At 52.0% G+C, this 18,556-nt stretch overlaps 1 protein-coding gene across 1 annotated transcript; it reads right to left on the reverse strand.

Moving 5' to 3' along the window:
- Positions 1-234: 234 nt before the first annotated feature.
- Positions 235-16,821, reverse strand: Itga2b (integrin alpha 2b). Its single transcript, NM_010575.2, has 30 exons — positions 16,463-16,821; positions 14,718-14,839; positions 14,531-14,628; positions 14,265-14,427; positions 13,992-14,041; positions 13,415-13,460; positions 13,195-13,323; positions 12,828-12,875; positions 12,649-12,692; positions 12,435-12,488; positions 12,243-12,295; positions 11,878-12,089; positions 8,575-8,757; positions 8,256-8,301; positions 8,067-8,171; positions 7,928-7,983; positions 7,687-7,838; positions 7,454-7,579; positions 7,076-7,143; positions 6,811-6,958; positions 5,280-5,372; positions 5,051-5,130; positions 4,710-4,790; positions 4,398-4,497; positions 4,123-4,266; positions 3,903-4,022; positions 3,168-3,284; positions 2,837-2,938; positions 2,502-2,618; positions 235-455 (listed from the first exon to the last, which is right to left on the reverse strand). Exons 1-30 carry the CDS (start codon positions 16,648-16,650, stop codon positions 399-401), a joined length of 3,102 nt encoding a protein of 1,033 aa, NP_034705.2. The 5' UTR covers positions 16,651-16,821; the 3' UTR covers positions 235-398.
- Positions 16,822-18,556: the final 1,735 nt, after the last annotated feature.

The raw sequence follows: 18,556 nt of genomic DNA on the forward strand, positions 1-18,556 counted from the left end.
GCTGCCTACCAGGGACCCAACATTACTTCTCTAGTGCTCCTAACCCCCAACTTACTATCCACTGAGTCTTGTAGGAGGCCCTTCTAATTCAATCCTTGCTCCCTCATCCCTGCCGATCTCTGCTCTCGGCTCCAGCGGTCATTTGCTGCCCTGTCAGTACTGACTACTCAAGCTGCTTCCTTAGACCCCACAGACATCCCTCTAACTCCCGCTTATTCTCAGACCCCAAGGCAGCATGGCGGATATCACTGTCAAGCTCTTTATTAGGTATTAGGAAAAGGGATGCACCCGGTCTGCTGGAAAGGGAAGACCCCCATGGAGTTCTGAGCAAAGGCAACTGGCTGGAAACAGGAAGCAGGTACCCAGCTTTCCCACCAGGAACCCCGCCCCCTCTGCTGTCACTCTTCCTCTTCATCTTCCTCCAGAGGCGGTCGATTCCGCTTGAAGAAGCCAGCCTGGAGGGGGAAGGGCACAGGAGCTGGGGTCAGGGCACGGAAACAGGCTACACGCCCCACCTGCTGCCTCAAAACCCATGCGATGGAGCTGTATCCCCAGCACCTGAGAAGTGGGGTTTTTTTTAATTGGGAGATGCTTCCTTAATAGATTAAAGGAAAAAATACATTATATTTATTTATGCGTGTGCATGTCTGAAGGTCAGAGGACAGTTTTTAAGTATTGGTTCTCTCATCTGGGCAGTGGTGGCACATGCCTTTAGTTCCAGCACTCAGGAGGCAGAGGCAGGCAGATCTCTGAGTTCAACACTAGCTTTGTCTACAGAGTGAGTTCCAGGACAGCCAGAGATACATAGAGAAACCTTGTTTCAAAAAACAAACAAAAAAAAAAGGTTCTCTTCTTCTACTATGTGCACCCCAGGGTTAGAACTCAAGCCATTAGACTTGGTCACAGGTACCTTTATCCCGAGCCAGCAGCAGCCTCTGTTTTGTTTTGTTTTGTTTTGTTTTGTTTTGTTTTGAGACAGGGTCCCATGCCCCCCAGGCTGCCCTAGAACTTGCTGTGCAGCCTGCACTCCCAGACATTTAAGATTACATTTCTGTTACCAGGCTTGGCTTTAACTTTTTTCCCTCTCTACATAACTCATCCCTGTGTTCCCCAGCACAAAGAAGCCAGTGACCCTCTTAGGAACCAGGGGCAGGGTCTAGATCGGAGGTTCTCATCCTGTGAGTCCGGACTCTTTTTGGGAGTTGAATGACCCCTTTCATATAAGTCCATTAGAAAACAGCGGATATTTACATTACAGTTCATAACCGTGTCGAATTACAGATGTGGAGTAGCAACAAAAATAATGTTATGGTTTGGGTCACAACAACACAGGGAACTGTATTAAAGGGCTGCAGCGTTAGGAAGGTTGAGAGCCACTGGGCTAGCTCGTTCAGCTTCCCATCTTGCTAAGGGGAGGATAGTTCTGAATCCTGTCCTAGCCAGCTTCAGTTGTTTGACACAAACCTAAAGTCACCTGAGAGGAGGGACCCTTAACTGAAGAAGTACTCAGGTCACTCAGGTATGACGGCGCACACCTTTTATCCCAGCACTTGGGAGACAGAAACAGGGGGATCTCTGAGTTCCAGGCTAGCCTAGTCTACAGAGAAAGTTCCAGGGCAGCTGGCACTACACAGAGAAACCCTGACTCAGAAAAACAAACAAAATTACCCATAGATCAGCCTGTGGTCATGTACCTTTGAGGCATTCTCTTTTTATTAAAACAATATAATTTAAATTTTATTTTATGTATATGGGCATTTTCATTTTGCCTGCATGTGTATCTGTGCACTGCATGCATGCTTGGTGCTAAAGAAACCCGAAGAGGCTGTCAGCTGTCAGATCCCCAGGAACTGGAGTTACAGAGGGCTGTAAGCCACTATGTGGGTGCTGGACCAGAATGCTGGTCCGCTGGAAGAGCGGCCAGTGCTCTTAGCCCATTCTTACAGCCCCATGAGACATTTTCTTAATTGCTAATTGATGTAGGGGCCCAGCCCACTGTGGGTGGTGCCCTGGCTGGGCAGTTGGGCCTGGGTTGTATAAGACAGCAAGCAAGGAAGCAAAGCCTCTAAGCAGCTGCCCTTCCAGGTCTCTACTTCAGTTCCTGCCTGAAGATCCTGCCCTGGTTTATCTTGCTTACTGTGAAGTATAAAATTAAATAAATCGTCTCCTCCCCAAAGTTCTTTTAGTCGTGGTGTTTTATCACTGCAACAGAAACCTAACTAAGATGGGAGGTGAGCCCTGCCCATAGCAGTCAGGAAACTCTGAGGGCAGGTCTCAGTTTCCTCCGACTTCCCGACAGCAGGGGAAGGGATCTGAAGGCCTGAGGATTTCAGACGTCCTGCTTGGGGGGATGGGAGGGATGGTACATGGCCAGCACAAGTCCTCAGACAAGTGGCAGTCTAATAGCGGATATGGAGATGAGACAGGTCCTGTACCCCCGTCTGCTAGTCCATGACCACCTGAGAAGTCTGGGGAAGTTTGTGTCTCCCTTTCAGCCTCACCTTCCACATGGCCAAAACTAGCAGGGTCAGCAGCAGCAGACCGCCCAGCACGCCCACCAGCACCCACCAGACAGGAATGGCCCTCTCCTCCAAGGCCCGAAGCAGCTGTGTCTGCACCTGAGGGCAAACTAGATGTCACTTCAGGGGGGCTGTGACCGCGGAGAAGGATGCTCAGCCAAGCCGGCTCCTAGTAAGCAGACCTCAGTCCCACAGAGACCCCGCCCCTCTTCCTCAGACCTTGTCCTTCAATCCAGGGCGGCCCCGCCCCTCAGCCCTGGCGAGGCCCCGCCCCGCGCTGGCTGGGCGCTGACAGCAGGAGAACCAGGGTCTCTTACCCGAGCTTGCCCACTGGGCAAGCTGACCACCGGCACCGAGTAAGGTAGGGAGGAGACGTTGAACCAGGCGTGCGACTGCAGCACAAACTGCTCCTGCGGCCTCTGTATGGGGCGGGGGTGACAGGCGCTTACCACAGCTAATCGAGGCCTGGAGATGGCCGCAATCCAAGCCCGGGGCTCCCTGCTGTTGAGTCCCGCCTGGGTTTTACCCTATCCCCGCCCCAAGGCAAATCTTCCCCAGGCCTTGTGTGAACCCGCTCAAACCCAAAGCAAGCTCCTGCCCCGCCCCCGCAGGCCCCGCCCCGCCCCGCCCATCCGCGTCTAGCCCCACCTGGCGGAGGCTGGACAGCCCCAGCATGACCTGCACAGTAACCATGGCCCGCTGCCCGCGCACCATCTCCCGCAGCTCACACTCCACCACCGTACAGGACGCTGAGCCGTCGCAGCTCTGAGGGGGATGGATGTGTGGTAAGTTCACAGGCCCTCCTGCCAATCATCCCTCCCATCAGTCAAGGACCCAACGCGGAGAGCCAGAGGGTCAGGAAGCACTGGTCTCTGGATGAGCTTCATTCGGATGGTTTCCTCTTTATTCCGTTTGCCCAACAGTCCAGGGATACAGGAATGAGGCCCAGAGGCAGGGGTCATCCATAGCCTGCGGTACTTGATGTTTTTGTGACATTGGTTTGGCTGCCCCCCCCCGCTCCCCCCCCCCCCCGTTTTCAAAATAGTGTTTCTCTGTGTAGCCCTGGCTGCCCTGGAACTCGCTCTGTAGACCAGGCTGGCCTCGAACTCAGTGATCTAATTGCCTCTGCCTCCCGATTGCTGGGATTAAAGGTGTGCACTATCACTGGCTCGCTTTGGTATTTCTTCAAAGGAAAACAAAAGGATAGAGAGGGGTTGGGGGAGACAGAGAGAGACAGAGAGACAGACAGCGACACACACAGAGAACCTACGTGTCCCCTCTGCCCCAGCCAGCCCAGCATCTCACCAGTCCCACTCACTGTCCCTGCCTCCCACCTCCTCTGTCCTCTAAGGGACCCAGCTCGAGCCCGCTGAGCCTTCTCACCACCAGAACTGGGTCCTGCTGCCCTGGCTTGGGCCCCTGCAGGAATGCCTGTCTGCGCTCACGCTGGTGATGGACGGGGCGAATGGAAGAAGGGCTGGGCGTGGATAGTTTCCAGTCCACCTGGGGGGAACAAGGACACAATCAATTCGCTGCACCCACACCCTGCTCTGGCTGTGGGTCTGGGGTCTCTCACAGCTCCTTCTCTCTCCCAGAACCTTACCTTGGGAGATGGCTGTGTGGAGCAAAGGAGACCTCCCTGCGGCTGCACATCCAGGATGTAGAGCAGATCCGAGGGCTGGGACTGGCCAGGAATGTGGATGAGAAGTCTGAGGCCATTCACAGTGCCAGGGCCAATGTTGTGGAGCTGGGGGTGGAGATAGCGGGGTGGCTCAGCTGCCAGGCTGTAGCTCCCAGGACCTTCATATGTGCACACACGTGTGCGCGCACGCTCGCGCCAACCCCCCCCCCCAATCTTACCCAGAGGCTCCTCCCTACCTCATAGGTGTGCTCCAGCCTGGAGACCCATCTGTCCAAGTCTTCCTGCTCCCTGTCACCTTCTTCTGCTGCCACCACCAGGGAGGCAGGGAAGGAATTCCTGCAAGTGTCCAAGTCCCCAGAGAGCATCTGACTCCCTGACAGACCTCTGGTGGGTCCTCCAGGACCCCTCAGACTTTACCCTTTTATGAGATCCTGGGGATGGGACCCTTCCACATGCTAATCATGCGATGTACCGAACTACACGCCCACCTCCTCCTCTGAACCAGAGACCCCTCTGCCATTTTCCCCGTCCCATGCCTGGTCTCTCACCCTCGAAGCTCCACTGTGGCTTCAGCTTGGATTGCCACAGGCAACATCACGACCTTACTGTTTGGATTCTGGCTGTTCTTGCTGGAGGGGAGAAGGTGAAAAGAAGAGGGACAGCAGAATTTTAGATGGCTCAGGGAAAGTCAATCCCACCCCAAAGAGCATCCCCTGCTGGTTAGACCCCAGAAAAGATGTAGTCTAGGACCCTAAGATTCAGAAACAAGTCACCGCGGAAGAAAGGGGAAGGGGCTCTTGGGCAGGCCTTCCTTCCGATGTGGGAGGGTTTCTGCATGAGGGGTGGATGGAGGAAGAATGGTAGTCAGCCATGCTGCCCAGCTCAGTACCTCCTGACCTGCAGCTGGAAGGACACGGACTCGCCAGCTTCTTCCAGGTTCTCCACACTCACCAGCATTGTGATTCCTATCTGGAAGAGGGAAAATCCAACGTCACCACCCCAGTGTCCACTCTGGATCAAGTCCTGCTCCAAAGCCACCATTATTATCCGCCACCCTCGGACCCCCAGGAGCTTCTGTACTCTGGGATGTAGCTAGAGTTACATCACAGAGCCCTTACCCGGGTGTCCTTTTTCATGGGGTTGCCCAGCTCACAGAGGGCCACCCTGGACTCATTCTCTTTCTTCTGAGTGCAGACAAGCCTCTCAAAGCCCTGGAGATGCACAGACAGGTGGGGCAGATCAGTGTGGGCGTGGGGTGCCCTATGCGTCTGCAGAAGGCTTGCTGGACAGTCGTGGGGGAGGGTCCTGGAGGATTTCAAGCGACTGCCACTTTCTACTGCTGTCCTGCTCCACTGATGTATCATTTCTACTATTTTTAAAGGATTTTCAGTTTTGGAAATAAAAAAAAATTACCCAGAGTGACCTAGTTGTTATAAATTATATCAACTAAATAAAGCCAGATGTGGTGGCACACACTGTTAATTCCTGCACTCAGGAGGCAGAGGCAGATGGATGGAGCGCTCTGAGTTGGAGGCCAGCCTGGTCTACAGTGCAAGCTCCAGGACAGCCAGAACTATACAGAGAAACCATATCTTGTTTTGTTTTGTTTTGTTTTTCGAGACAGGGTTTCTCTGTGTAGCCCTGGCTGCCCTGGAACTCACTCTGTAGACCAGGCTGGCTTCGAACTCAGAAATTCACCTGCCTCTGCCTCCCAAGTGCTGGGATTAAAGGCGTGCGCAACCACGCCCAGCGAGAAACCATATCTTAAAAGGGGGGCAGAGGGCTAGAGAGAAGGCTCAGCGGTTAAAAGCACTGACTGCTCTTCTAGAGGTCCTGAGTTCAATTCCCAGCAACCACATGGTGGCTCACAACCATCTCTAGTGGGATCCACTGCCCTCTTCTGGTGTGTCTGAAGACAGCTCCAGTGTACTCATATACATAAAATAAATAAATCTTTAGAAAAAAAGAACTACATATGACTGATCTCTGGCTTCCACAGGCTTGTACATACACATTACATACACCCTTTCATGGCTGTATACATATGCACATACCCGCATGCATGAAGTCTGAATTTGACTTAATTTAAATGTTTTTCCTATAAGTGCCCACTAATATTCGAGGGAAAAAGGAAGCCTGCAGGTTGTACGTGTGGTGTGTGTGCGTGACTGTGGAAACCAGAGGTTGATATCCGGTATCTTAATTGAGACAGGGTTTCATAGGTGTGGCTAGTCTGCCTGGCCAGTGAGCTTGAGGGAATCACCAAATCCCAGTTCTAGAGTTCCAGGCTCACACTGCCATGCCTTGGCTTTCCACACAGGTTCTGGGAAGCCAAAGCCAGGTTCTCTACTTGGGTGAAAAGAATTTTAACAGCTGAGCTGTCACGGCAGCTCCCAGCAGATGCTAAAGTGATTCTAATTAACAGTTGCTTCCTGAGCCTTTCAGTGATTTTGAAACAAACAGGGTTCTAGACATTTGAGCCTTTAGCCAGCGGTCCTCATATGTGCTTATCTATGCTGAGTCTAAAAGCTGAGAACTTCATACATCTTTCTAGCCAAAGCATTAGAGCAGTGGGTCTTTGGGTGGGAGGCCGGAGTCAAGGCTCTCACACCTGCTGCCTGCTGGCTATGCCCCATGGTGGTACCTCACCTCAATGTTGCTGAGAGCCCGCATGTAGTGGGCACCTGGAGGCAGATGCACAGCCAGCTCCGCTTCATAGGCTCCCTCACCATCATTGGCTGCTTCAATCTTCAGCTCCAACACATTGTCAGCACCGATTAGGAGTGGGGAGTCCCCCCTGTATGGGGAGTGCTTGGTTTAGGACTAGGCCAGGGAGATGAAAGAGGGCTCAGGTAAGGAGTGGGTCTCCCGGGACATGGAGGTACAGGGTGGGTAGAGTGAAAGACTCTCTCACGCAGTAGCTGTGAGCCGGAGCTGTGGCACACACAGGTCGTCTTCCCCACAATCCAGGATGATCCGTGTCTAGGGGACACAATGGGATGCGTGTGGGTAAGCTGAGGGCTTCTGAGGTCTAGGGGTCACCTCGGAGCTCAAAGAACGACCATAGCTCCAGGGGGGCTCTTCAGACTTCAGAGGGTAAGGGCTGGAGTGTATGTGAGCGTTTGGGAGGATGCCAAAGTTCTGGTGATAGTTGGCTTATGAGTTACAACAAAGTTTGGGGGACACTGAGATGTGGGGAATCCCATCAGGATTTGGGATGACTCCAAGTCTTGGGGTGCATGGTTTTAAGTCCTTCCCTCTTGGGGAATCTTGCTCGTCCCACTGTTCCTACCTGCTCCTGGACATGGGTTTCTCCATGCAATACCACGGCAGGGGCTCCTCCAGTCTCTTCTGGGGGCAGCGACACGTTGAGGCTTAGCACAATTGGGCTCAGCTTGTCCCGGAAGTCGGCCTCATCCTAGCGTGCGCACGGCAAGAGTCTGGCTATCTGTCTCTGTGCTGGGGTCCCGGGGCTGACTCCAGAAGCCTGCACAGCCAGCCCCTCCCATCCTAGCCTGAGCATACCCGAAGGAAGGCCCCCGTGGTGTGGCAGATAGGCTTGTCTCTTCCGCCCAGGTCCAGGCTCAGGGTGAGGCTCGCCTGTTGGGATGCCAGCAGGAGCACCCGGCGGCCCTGACGGGGCTTCTGTAAGTCCAGCTGCAGCTCTGCCTTTAGATCTGCATGGCAAGCAGGAAGGATCCAGGTCTCCTTGTAGTGGGGATACTCAGACCTCCCTTCCTCCAACCCCTCACTCCATGGCACTCACGCAGCTTCTGAGGAATGTTGTGTCCTGTGGCTCCCACACACATCTGGATGTTGAAGCTGCAAAGATGAGGGCAGGTTTGTGGGTTAGGGCCTCCTAAGGTCCCAAACCCCAGCCAAGTCTGTGACCTCCACCTCCTCACCAGCTGACTGGTGTCTTGGTCTGATCCAGGACACAGTTCTTCAGTGTTGGATTCAGGGAGTCTTGAACCATCAGTTGGACAGTGGCCATCACCACAGGCTGAGCTCTGATGGGATTGGAAGAGGCTCGCTGCCCTGTCCTGACTCAGCCTCCTCTGAACATGTGGTCCCTCCCCCTAGTCAGAGCTCACCTGTACACAGCCACCTTGCTAGCTCCATATGCTCCCACAATCAGGTCTATAGGCATAGGGAGAAGGGTCAAGAGTGGTCATTAGTGTAGGGCAGAGAGCAAGTCCTTATCTTCCAAAATATTCTCCATACCATCAACCCCCTGGAAGTTCAAGTTGTCCTGAAGCCAAACCCAAGCATCCCAGCCATATACACAAGTTAGAACCCACAGCTGGCCCCAGGTCAGACATTCAGACATGAGCCCCCAGCTGTGCATTTTACCACCTTTCCAGCAAGTACTCAAAGGCTAGCCTTGACTGGCTGGCTGTAACCCATAGTCACCTGGGTATCCATTGTCATCGATGTCTACAGCACCACGAAGGGAGAAGCCAAAGCCAGAGCCTGTGGGGAAGGGGCTGTCCAGAACCTGGGAGGGGCGTGGACTCAGCCCTTCACTCTGACCCAGGAATATCAGCACTTGGCCCTGACCACTGGGACCCCCATAGGGGGCAGCCACAGCAATATCTAGAAGGAGAGAGAAAGAGTGTGGTGGTTTGTGGTTGAGTCTCCCTGGGGGATTCTGTCAATCTTTCCAGAGCGGCTTTTCTAGCCCTGTTCTCTAGGTCCAGTGAGACCAAGAGAAGGGTGCAAAGTCTGTATCAAGGAGGCAGGAGAGAAGTCAGTCAAGTATTAACAGATTGTTACAAAAGTTCCAACAGTCTTCACTGTCTATCAAGGGAAATGCACGGTAAGATTCCCTCGACTCCACCCCATGGTGGTGCACACCTTTGGTGTTAGCAATCTGGAGGCATTAGCAGGTGGATCTCTATGAGTTCAAGGCCAGCCTGGTCCAGAGTGAGTTCTAGAACAGTTGAGGCTACACACACACACACACACACACACACACACACCTTGTCTCAACAAACAAACAAACAAACAAACAAATAAAAGATTCCATTTATTCTTAATAATTGTGTGTTGTTATCCTTTTTCCTGTTATTATTGTTAATTTGAGACAGGGTTTTTGGTTTTGTTTTTCTGAGAAAAGGTCTCTCTATGTATCCCTGGCTGTTCTGGAATTTGCTATGTAGACCAGCCTGGCCTCAAAATTTCAAGATATCCTACCCCCCTTCTGCCTCCTTAGTGCTAGGATTAAAGGTGTGTGCCATCATGCCCCTGACACAGGTTGGCATATGTCACACACTGACCTCTAACTCTCTATGCAGCTGGGTCATTTGTTATGACATTGAACTTCTGGCCCTCCTGCCTTTACCTCAGTCATCTGGGAGGACTGGCATGGGCACTGTCTCTCCTGGTCCATGGCGGGCTGGAGCTTTGTGCATGCTAAGCAAGTTCTATTAGCTCAACTACATCCCTGTCCTATAGTTTTCATCTTAGAAGAAAACGCTGAGTCCCAGAAGATTAACTAACTGAGCGTAGGCTGAGATAAAGAACTTCCTAGTTCACGTGAGGTCCTACAGTAAGGTCCTTCCCAGTAAGGGAGGGGTGGCGTTAGGCCTGGCATCCTGGCACACGCCGCCCTTGCTCTCAGCACTCAGGAGGCAGAGGCAGGCGGATCCCCGTGAGTCCTAGGCCAGCCTGATGTACATATTGAGTTCCAGGCCAGCTCAGGCTGCATAGTGAGACCCTGTTTCAAAACAAAACCAAACCAAGAAAGAAAGAAATAAAAACGAACTGAACCCTGGTCTCCAGATGCTGTTTCACCTTCACTGTGCAAACTTTCACAGCCACATCCTAGGCTCATTGACACCACTCACAGCCACATCCTAGGCTCATTGACACCACTCACAGCCACATCCTAGGCTCACTGACATCGTAGGTTCATTGACACCAAGAACTTTAAGACCTTCCCTGAAAGTGTGTCTTTTAGCATGACATTATTGCATGAGCTCTTTGCACAACGCTATTTTAGATCCATGTCTGTGTATCTTAACTGCTTTCCCGATTTTGTTTACAGCACGTCTTATTATTTTCTAGATCACTGAATGTACAATTCAAACAAAAATATTTCATCTCAGTCTTCAGGATGCAGAGGCAGGTGGATCTCTGTGAGTTCAAGGTCAGTCAGTCTTCATAGAGAGTTCCAAGTCAGCTAGAGCTATATAGGGAGATCTTGTCTCAAAACCACAACAGACAGAGGCCTCTGACTACAACGGTGCCCTTCGGTCCCAGGGCCTCCTCTCTGTCTCCGTCTTTGTCTCACTTGGTCTTCATGAGTTTCCCAACCGTTTGGTTCTCTGTTTATTTCTCCAGCCTTCTTGTCCTCATGGCTAGTTTTGGGTCAGCTCCTCATAGAACTTCTTTCTAGTGATCTTCCTTCTTCCAGGCTGTCATCCCGCCTCCACCAGTAAGGGACCCTGTTGCTCACTTTCTTCCTGCTTTCCCCGTGTGACCTGTGGATTAGCATCTCCTGCCTTTAGTGTAGCCTCTGCATCCATGGCATCCTAAAGACTCTGACCCCTCCAGTTCCTCCAAACACTATTTTCCTTTGTAGTTAAAGATGACCTCGAGGTTCCCATCCCCAGTCCATGATGGCTCTGCTTTTCCTTTCTTGGTGAGATTGAGGAAAGAGCTGTCTGCATTGCCCGCTGAGCGGTTCACCTCTATTCATCCCCTGCCCCCATCCCCTGTGGTCTCCTGGTTTATGTTCCGAAGCGCTGCCCTTCACTGGTTGGTTGGGCTTTTTTTTTTTTTTTTTTGAGAGAGGGTTTAACATATCCCGGACAGGTTTCCAACCTCATATGTAGCAGAGGATGATGACCTTGGACTTCTGATCCTCCTGCCTCCACTCCTTGAGTTCCAGGATTGCTGTTATGCACCACCATACCTAGTCATGGTTGGTTCTTGACACCGCCACCAATGATCTCATTCTTGCTAACACCATGATATTTATCCAGTCCCACCCAACTGTACCTTTCAGGAGTGAGGGGGCCTCCAGGACCATTCCTTCCTCCTGTTCAAACTACTCTAGTAGAGTTTTGGGCCACTGCTCTCCTGGTCTCACTCCCATCCATCTGGACATTCTGTCTCTTTCCCAACGCTGTCACCTCTGGGAGTTCCCTAAATGCTTTTACTTCCCCGGGATTCTGCGCTGGGTCTCTTCCTATTTCACAGCCTCCAGATCCCATCCACTCTCTCAAATTCTTCATCTTGCCCTGGATTCTCTTCCGTGGAAGTGGGGAACGTCGATGGTAGCAGTTCTCAGTGTTATTCTCGAGCCCTTCAAACTCACCCAGCCCAGAACTGACCTGCAGAGCTCCTCACTCCCACCCCACTTCCCTTTCATTCTGATTCCATATTCCATTTCCCACCCAGCACCAATAGTCCAAGCCCTAAACATTTGTAAAGCTACCTTATCTCTGACTCAATTTTCCAAAGTCTGCACGCAGGGCTCACCATGATCTAGACAAACCATCTCAACTGGATTCCTTGATTCCTTGAAAGCCGGTACCCATGCTCCACTCAGGAATCAAGCCTTTTCTAGTTCCAGGTATCCAAGGTGTCCCTGTGTCCCAGCCTCCCTCACACTGGGATTGCTGGTATACTCCATCATCTATGGTGTAAGTCCATCTTTTTGTGAGGGCTGCTAGCCCTCTCATGGCCAAATGCAGCTCCCCCACTCACCATTATAGCCGTCTCGGTTGAGGTCACCCAGGGGTGCAATGGCAGATCCAAATCTCCCATAGAGCTGGGTGCCAGTCAGCAGGAGAGTGGGTGTGCTCAGAGCTTGGGGGCCCTTAGGCTGCAGAAACAAATAAACGCGGCCCACCTCGGCCAGCTTGCGGTCTGCCCTGCTCTCCATATACAATGGAGCCCCCACCAGTAGGTCATGCCTCCTGTGGACCAGATGGGTAAGGTTAGGTGCAGCTGAGCTAGGAAGATGCTGGGAATGAGGGTAATTCTTGGGCACCCTTGGGAAAAGATGGTAACTCCTGCCTCTGGCCATTGAAGACCCAGCTGGGTAAGGGTGGGACATTCCCTCTTCTCACCCGTCCCCGTTGACGTCAGTGACTGCCACCGAGTGCCCGAAATATGAAGCCATCTACAAGAGGAATAGCACTTCATTCTGTGCTTCAGCACTCAGTGTCCTCTGTTAACCATCACCCTCAAATCCCATGAGTTAGTTTGGGTGTGAGTGGTATAATTCCCTGACCCCATGCCCATGGGGTCACCGCCCCGACCTGTTCTCCATGAAGCCGGTGCAGGGGCTGGTAGTAGGAGTCCAAAATTTCCACCTGCATGGAGGGACACACCAAAATGTATCTGTCATGCTCCCTCTTTGGCCAGTCACCCTCATTAAGAAAGGCCAGGACATTGGCAAGTGTGGGGGAGTAAACATGAGGACTAGGGTCACCGGGGTTCGGAATGCTAAGCGGTGAGAGAGCCACTACTCACCGCTCCCAAGGTCCAGCTCCAAGTGGGGGCACCCGATACGTACTCTGGGGAGAGCAAGGGTCAGCAAATCAGATCCTTAGAATCCACTTACTCAATTCTCTCACCAGGACCCAGGGGAAATTGTGCGGAGGTTGCTCCTGCCCCGGGGCTCCGCCCCCCTCGCCCCCTGCATTCCTTGCCTGTAGTGCTCGGATCCCCATCAAACTCGCCCACGGCTACCGAATATCCTGAAGACACAGCACAGTTTAGCAGTTTCCGAGTAAAGCAAGAAGGAAAAGATCAAGGGTCAGGAGTACCGAGGTCATTAGTATAAACTGCCTAGGGCGGCTAGGAAAACTGAGGCGTGCCCAAGATCTCACTAGAATCCACAGCGAGAAGGGTGAGCCAGTGTGGATGGGAAGTGGACATGTGTGGGGAAGAAGCAGGAACAGAGGGCGGGGTGCCTTTGTGCTGGGGATGACTAGCTAAGATTGGCATAGAGGCCCGAACAGAGGCAGGACCTGACTCAGGGTTTTGGGAAGCTTGGAAAGGAGCTGCCAGCGTTACCCCGGTAACCATCGAAAAACACTGGGTTGCTGTTGTCGTAGGTGAAGCGCTGGTTGGAAACATGCCACAAAAGGGTACCCGGGCGGTAGCTGGAGATGATGTTCTCAATTGGAACGCGAGCCAGGAGACCTAGGAAGGGCACAGGGAGAGGGCTATGGGAGCTCAGAAACATGAGTCCCAAACTGCGAGATGGGAGTGGGTTGGATTCCTGGGCACATACCTAAAAAAAAGTAGCCTCCAGGGGCTCCAAGCACTAGCTCCCCAGCCTGAAAAAGAAGTCCTGGTCGTGAGACGGTCTCTCCTATTCTAGAACAACCCAGAACCATTCTGCCTGTATGGTATTCTCATATTCATTTATTCTCATCCTCCCGACCCCCCCCCTTTTTTTTTTCGAGACAGGGGGTCTCTCTGTGTAGCCCTGGCTGTCCTGGAACTCACTTTGTAGACCAGGCTGGCCTCGAACTCAGAAATCCGCCTGCCTCTGCCTCCTGAGTGCTGGGATTAAAGGCGTGCGCCACCACGCCCGGCTAAATGTTAATATATTTTTATCTCATTTTTATGGCAGGGTCTTATTACCTAGCCCAGGTAGACCTCGAACTCGAGCACCCCTTTCTCGGCCTCCAATTGCTGGAATTATAGGCGTGGACCACCGAAGCCATCCCCTTCTCCTTTTAAGAGCAGTCTTACTTTGAAGCCCAGGCTTGCCTTGTATGTAGCCCAGGCTGACCTCAAACTCGCCCTCCCCCTGTCTCAACCATCAAGCTGAGCTCTCTTGTTTGCTTTTGCCTGTGACTTGCCTGGGTCACCGCCAAGCTGAAGCCTGCTTCACAGTATCGCTTGTCTCCGCCTACAAGAGGCAAGCGGGGATCAGCCAAGGGGAGGTCCCCCGAATGTGCGCTTAAGCCAAGAGCCCCGCGTGGGCAGGGGGAACTATGCAGAGCCCGGAGGACATGGAGGCGGGGCCCAGGGGCGTGGTGTAGCGGAGGGGCGGGCCCCCGGGGCCCGAGGTCCTTGGTGGGGCGGGGTTGGCAGCGATCAGTGGGCGGAGCGAATGGCAAACCAGAGCTTACGAAAACTCTCTGCGTAAACGGAGCTCATGGTGTTGGCGCGACAGGGCGAGTACTCTGCGCGGCCCCCGCTTTGGAGCTGAGCCAAGAAGCAGCCTCCTACCGGAGTCTTCTCTGCCTCATCGCGCTTTTCCAGGACATTCCAGTGCTGCCAGGGGGCACAGGCCTAGAGCAGACCCACAGGAGAGTAGGGAAGGGGGCTTATTCGGGCTTCCCCCAACGTGTCCCTACCCTGGATTTGCTCCCTTTGACTTGTCCACAGTACCCACCACAATGACGTCATTCCAGCTGACGACCGACGCCCCAAGTCCTTGCCCGGTCTTGAAGGTTTGGAAAATTTGGAAGCCTAGGTTTCGTGTCTCATCCCCTGGAGGGCACAAGTAAAGGTGGAGCTCTGGAGCCCGGCCATCCATTTCCACCTGGGGACCCCCTTTCCCCTTCATTCTTGAGACTCACTGAGGTCGAAGAGCAACGGGTTGCACTTGCCACCATTGGCCTTCCAGGGGCACAGGAATACGGCTCCAGTCTCCTCTTGACTTGCGTTTAGGGCCCTGGGGGCGCCCACCACGATGGACACGCTGTGTAGGAAAGCTGGATGAGCACAGGTTATGGCCTTTCTATCCTGCCCGGTGCCCACTGCCCCAGCAGTACCTGGAAGGAGGCGTGGCATAGGAAAAACTGGACCACCTTTCCTCACAGATAGTCCTTTGAGGACAACCTCTTCATTTTAGCTGAAAGTGGATTCTTAGGAAATTAACCTGAGACTAAACCAGTTGGTTTGGTTTGGATGGGAAGGCTTTAATAATCCTTACTGAAAAGACCTGTTATGCTTCCTTTGTACACCGATTTCCCTCACCCTCACTCCCTCCCAACAAGAACCAGACAAAATGTCTGCCTGTCAAACTTCTAGAGAGATCCCTTAGCTAGACCTGGTTGAAAGGGGGAAGGCCGGGGAGAGCTCACTGGGATGTACGGTACTGACAGGGTTGAGGAGCCTAGCAGATCTCTGTTTAAATCAGGCCTGCCATATGTAAAATGGAGGTAATGACAACCAATGTTGCTGTTGGAAGAGTAAATGCAATAATTGTATGAGAGGTATTTAGTATGATCCGGCAACATGCTTTTGTAAACGTGTGCGTTAATAAACACACAGGATGCTTATTAAATCGTGCCCATGTGACCAGACCTTGGGGAATGAAGCAGGAGACCGGAAGAAAAGAAAGGAGTTGAACAGAGGCACTCAGGAGCTCTGATGCCAGGAGGGTTTCGTTTGGTTGGTTTTGTCTATTTGTTTTGAGATAGGCTCTCTCTATGTAGCTCTGGCTGTCCCGGAGGAAACTCACTATTTGGATTAGCAGGCTGGCTCTGCCTAACTCTGCTTTCCAGTAAAGGAGATTGGTTAAAGGTGTCTGTCATGACACCCATCAGGAATTCTATGTATTTATTCTGATGGAGTCTTGTTATGTGGCCCTGGCTATTTAACTTGTGGTAGTTCTCCTGCCTCAGCTTCCAAGTCCTGGGTTTGCAAGCACATGTTACCACACTCAGCTAGAGAAGTGCCCTTTAGAATCATTAGAATTGAGGCAACCCTGGGTTCTTCCCCATCACGAATAGTCTCTGCGTGCAAGCCATCTTGGGAAGGGGACCTGATTTTTGATGAAGTGGCTCTCTCAGGCAGAAGAAATAATTTCTTGCAGCTGTCTTTGAGAATAATTACTATTCCCCAGTCCTGGGCAATCCAGTGTCCATCTCAATAAGTCACTCAGGATAAACACAGCTATGTAGATGAGCCAGGAGTCTGACCTCAAAGCCTGATCCATACTGACTGTTAGTAATCTAATACTTCTTTTCAAACATCTGTAATTTGGAAGGAGGTGAGGCATGGAACGGAGGAAAGCAAGGTGTACCAGGTAGGTACTTGTAGCTTTGCCAGTCAGTTTAGGGTGAGGGGAGGGAGGTAAAGCCGGTCACATCACTGACACTTGGGGAAAAGGAAAAAGGAAGACATCAGCTTTAAACTTTTGTGCTCATCTCCCCATTGCTATCTCTCCCCAGTACCCACCCTGGAAACGGTCCTCCATTGACAGGAGCTCCACTCAGACCGGAGAACTGACCTTGCTCATCTAGGTACTGAGAGAGTCCACAGGAGCAATTCGAGGGTGCAGACCTCTCTTAACGCCCATATGTCCTTTAGCGCTCACCTTCCATGTTTGTCCTTATGAAAGTCCACTGAGAAGCCAAAGTGGCTGCCATTGGGACCTGCATAGACGGAGAACTTCTCAGAGTCCAGGTTCAAGGCCCAGACTGGAGGAACAGCACTAGGACCCAAGAACAGTGGTGTCCACTGCAGAAGCCACAGGGAATGCCATGCGCAGGAGGCTCTGGCCATCTTCCTTCTTCCCAAACGTCCTAAACAGGAATGGGCCAGCTCTTTCCCTTTCCCTGAAGTTCCCACCACCGGAAGTTTCAGCTTATCAGACTGGAGCTCATGGCTGAGCAGCAGGCATGGCAGAGGGCAATAGCCTCTAGACGTCGACTAGGACGGGGGAGGGCCCACCCCGGGGATGGATGCTGATGGCTGGAAGTCACTGCTTCCCCTTCCTCTCCAGGAAAGCTCACCTCCATGTCCTGTTGTCTCTGTTTCTCAGCCACAAGCCCGGCAATCCCCTTTCTCTTTCTCTTCCTCTGTCACTGTGAAAGTCCAGCCACCATCCCTTTCTGCCTGGGAAAGTATAACCATGAATTCGCTGCCTGGCTCACTTTGCCATGGCCCACAGTTGTACAGCTCTTACCTCCCCCATGCAGCTGACCATCCTGCTCTTGAATGCTGTGATGTGGCCAAGGGGAGAGGAAGGAGTAAGCAAGCTGTTCTCCCCTGATAAGACCAGAGGCTGTCATCATTTTGAGTAGGACATTTACCCACTTCCTCCCCCATGAGCCTTTGGGCAGCCTCAGCCGGTTGCATTTGACCATCACTTTCCTCACGTCTCCATCTTGAACCAAGTCTTAGTGTGGTTACACTGGAGCCTTCAATACTGGGCAGAGGGGTGATGAATGGGTCTTGGCCTAAGTGGGGGGAGATGGAGCTAAAAGGACATCATTCTGAGGTGCGGCGTTCACAGTCCTCGAGGTTGAGCACCAGCTGTTCAAGTGAACAGCTTTGCTCCTTTTTGGTTGACAGTATCTACATAAATAAAATAGATTGAAAGATAGCTAGAATAGAACCTTCCAGAACTGTTTGTGGACGGAGTCACTGACTAGGAGAAACCTCGTGAGTCCTCAGGATGGCACCATGGCATACACACACATGGGCATGGTACCTGATGGCACTTTTTACTGGGTTGAGTACCCGAGTCCTTTGAGAGCAAGGGTTCTTTCTGCTGTCCTAGGGCCTAGCCCACAGCCCAGCATGTAGTGCTGCTGAAAGGCTGAATCTGAAGTCTTCCTAAAGGATGGAAGGAGTAAACAAAGTGAGGAGGGTCAGATTCTGCGTAGAAATATTCTTCTCGGGCTGGAGAGATGATGGCTCAGTGGTTAAGGGCACTGACTATTCTTCCGAAGGTCCTGAGTTCAAATCCCAGCAACCACATGGTGGCTCACAACCATCCATAATGAGATCTGACACCCTCTTCTGGTGTGTATGAAGACAGCTACAGTGTATTTACATATAATAAATAAATAAGTCTTTAAAAAAAAAGATCCTTCTCTATGGGGGTAGGGGGCAGAGAGCAGAAGAGCACCACGCATGCCCTGATGGTCTTGCTTGCCTTTTGCCCCAAGGCAAAGGGTCGTAGGACTATAGCCACACCCTCCTTTAAGTCTTTTCTTTTTTCCCCTCCTTTTCTGCAGTGCTAGGGATAGCCTTTCGAATGCAGGACAAGTGCTCTACCATGAAGCCATGTCCCCTCCATCTTTATTTCCATGAATTAACCACTGCCTTATCCTACTTTACCACTCTCCCCTCTTCTGAAGCACTCCTAACTCTTCCCTTCCTCGCATGCCTCCCCTTAGCACACAGCCTAACATTTTACCCCTCACTAAGCAGAAAGCTCCTTGGATTTTATTCAGGGCTCTCTTCACTGGTGTGTTTCCAGTGCCAAAACATGACAGGTATGTAGTCAGTCACACACCAGTGTCTGCTGACCCTCTGTCTCCCTACTGTTCCCAGATAAGTGCTTCCTGAATTGTTGGTCTGTTCTGTGTAGCCCAATATTGACTCACATCACATGGTAGTTTTTTGCCTTACAATTAAAAAAATTTTTTTTTAATTTATTTACGTATGTGAGCACACTGTC

The sequence above is a fragment of the Mus musculus genome, chromosome 11 (assembly GCF_000001635.26).
Source record: "Mus musculus strain C57BL/6J chromosome 11, GRCm38.p6 C57BL/6J".
Taxonomy (NCBI): domain Eukaryota; kingdom Metazoa; phylum Chordata; class Mammalia; order Rodentia; family Muridae; genus Mus; species Mus musculus.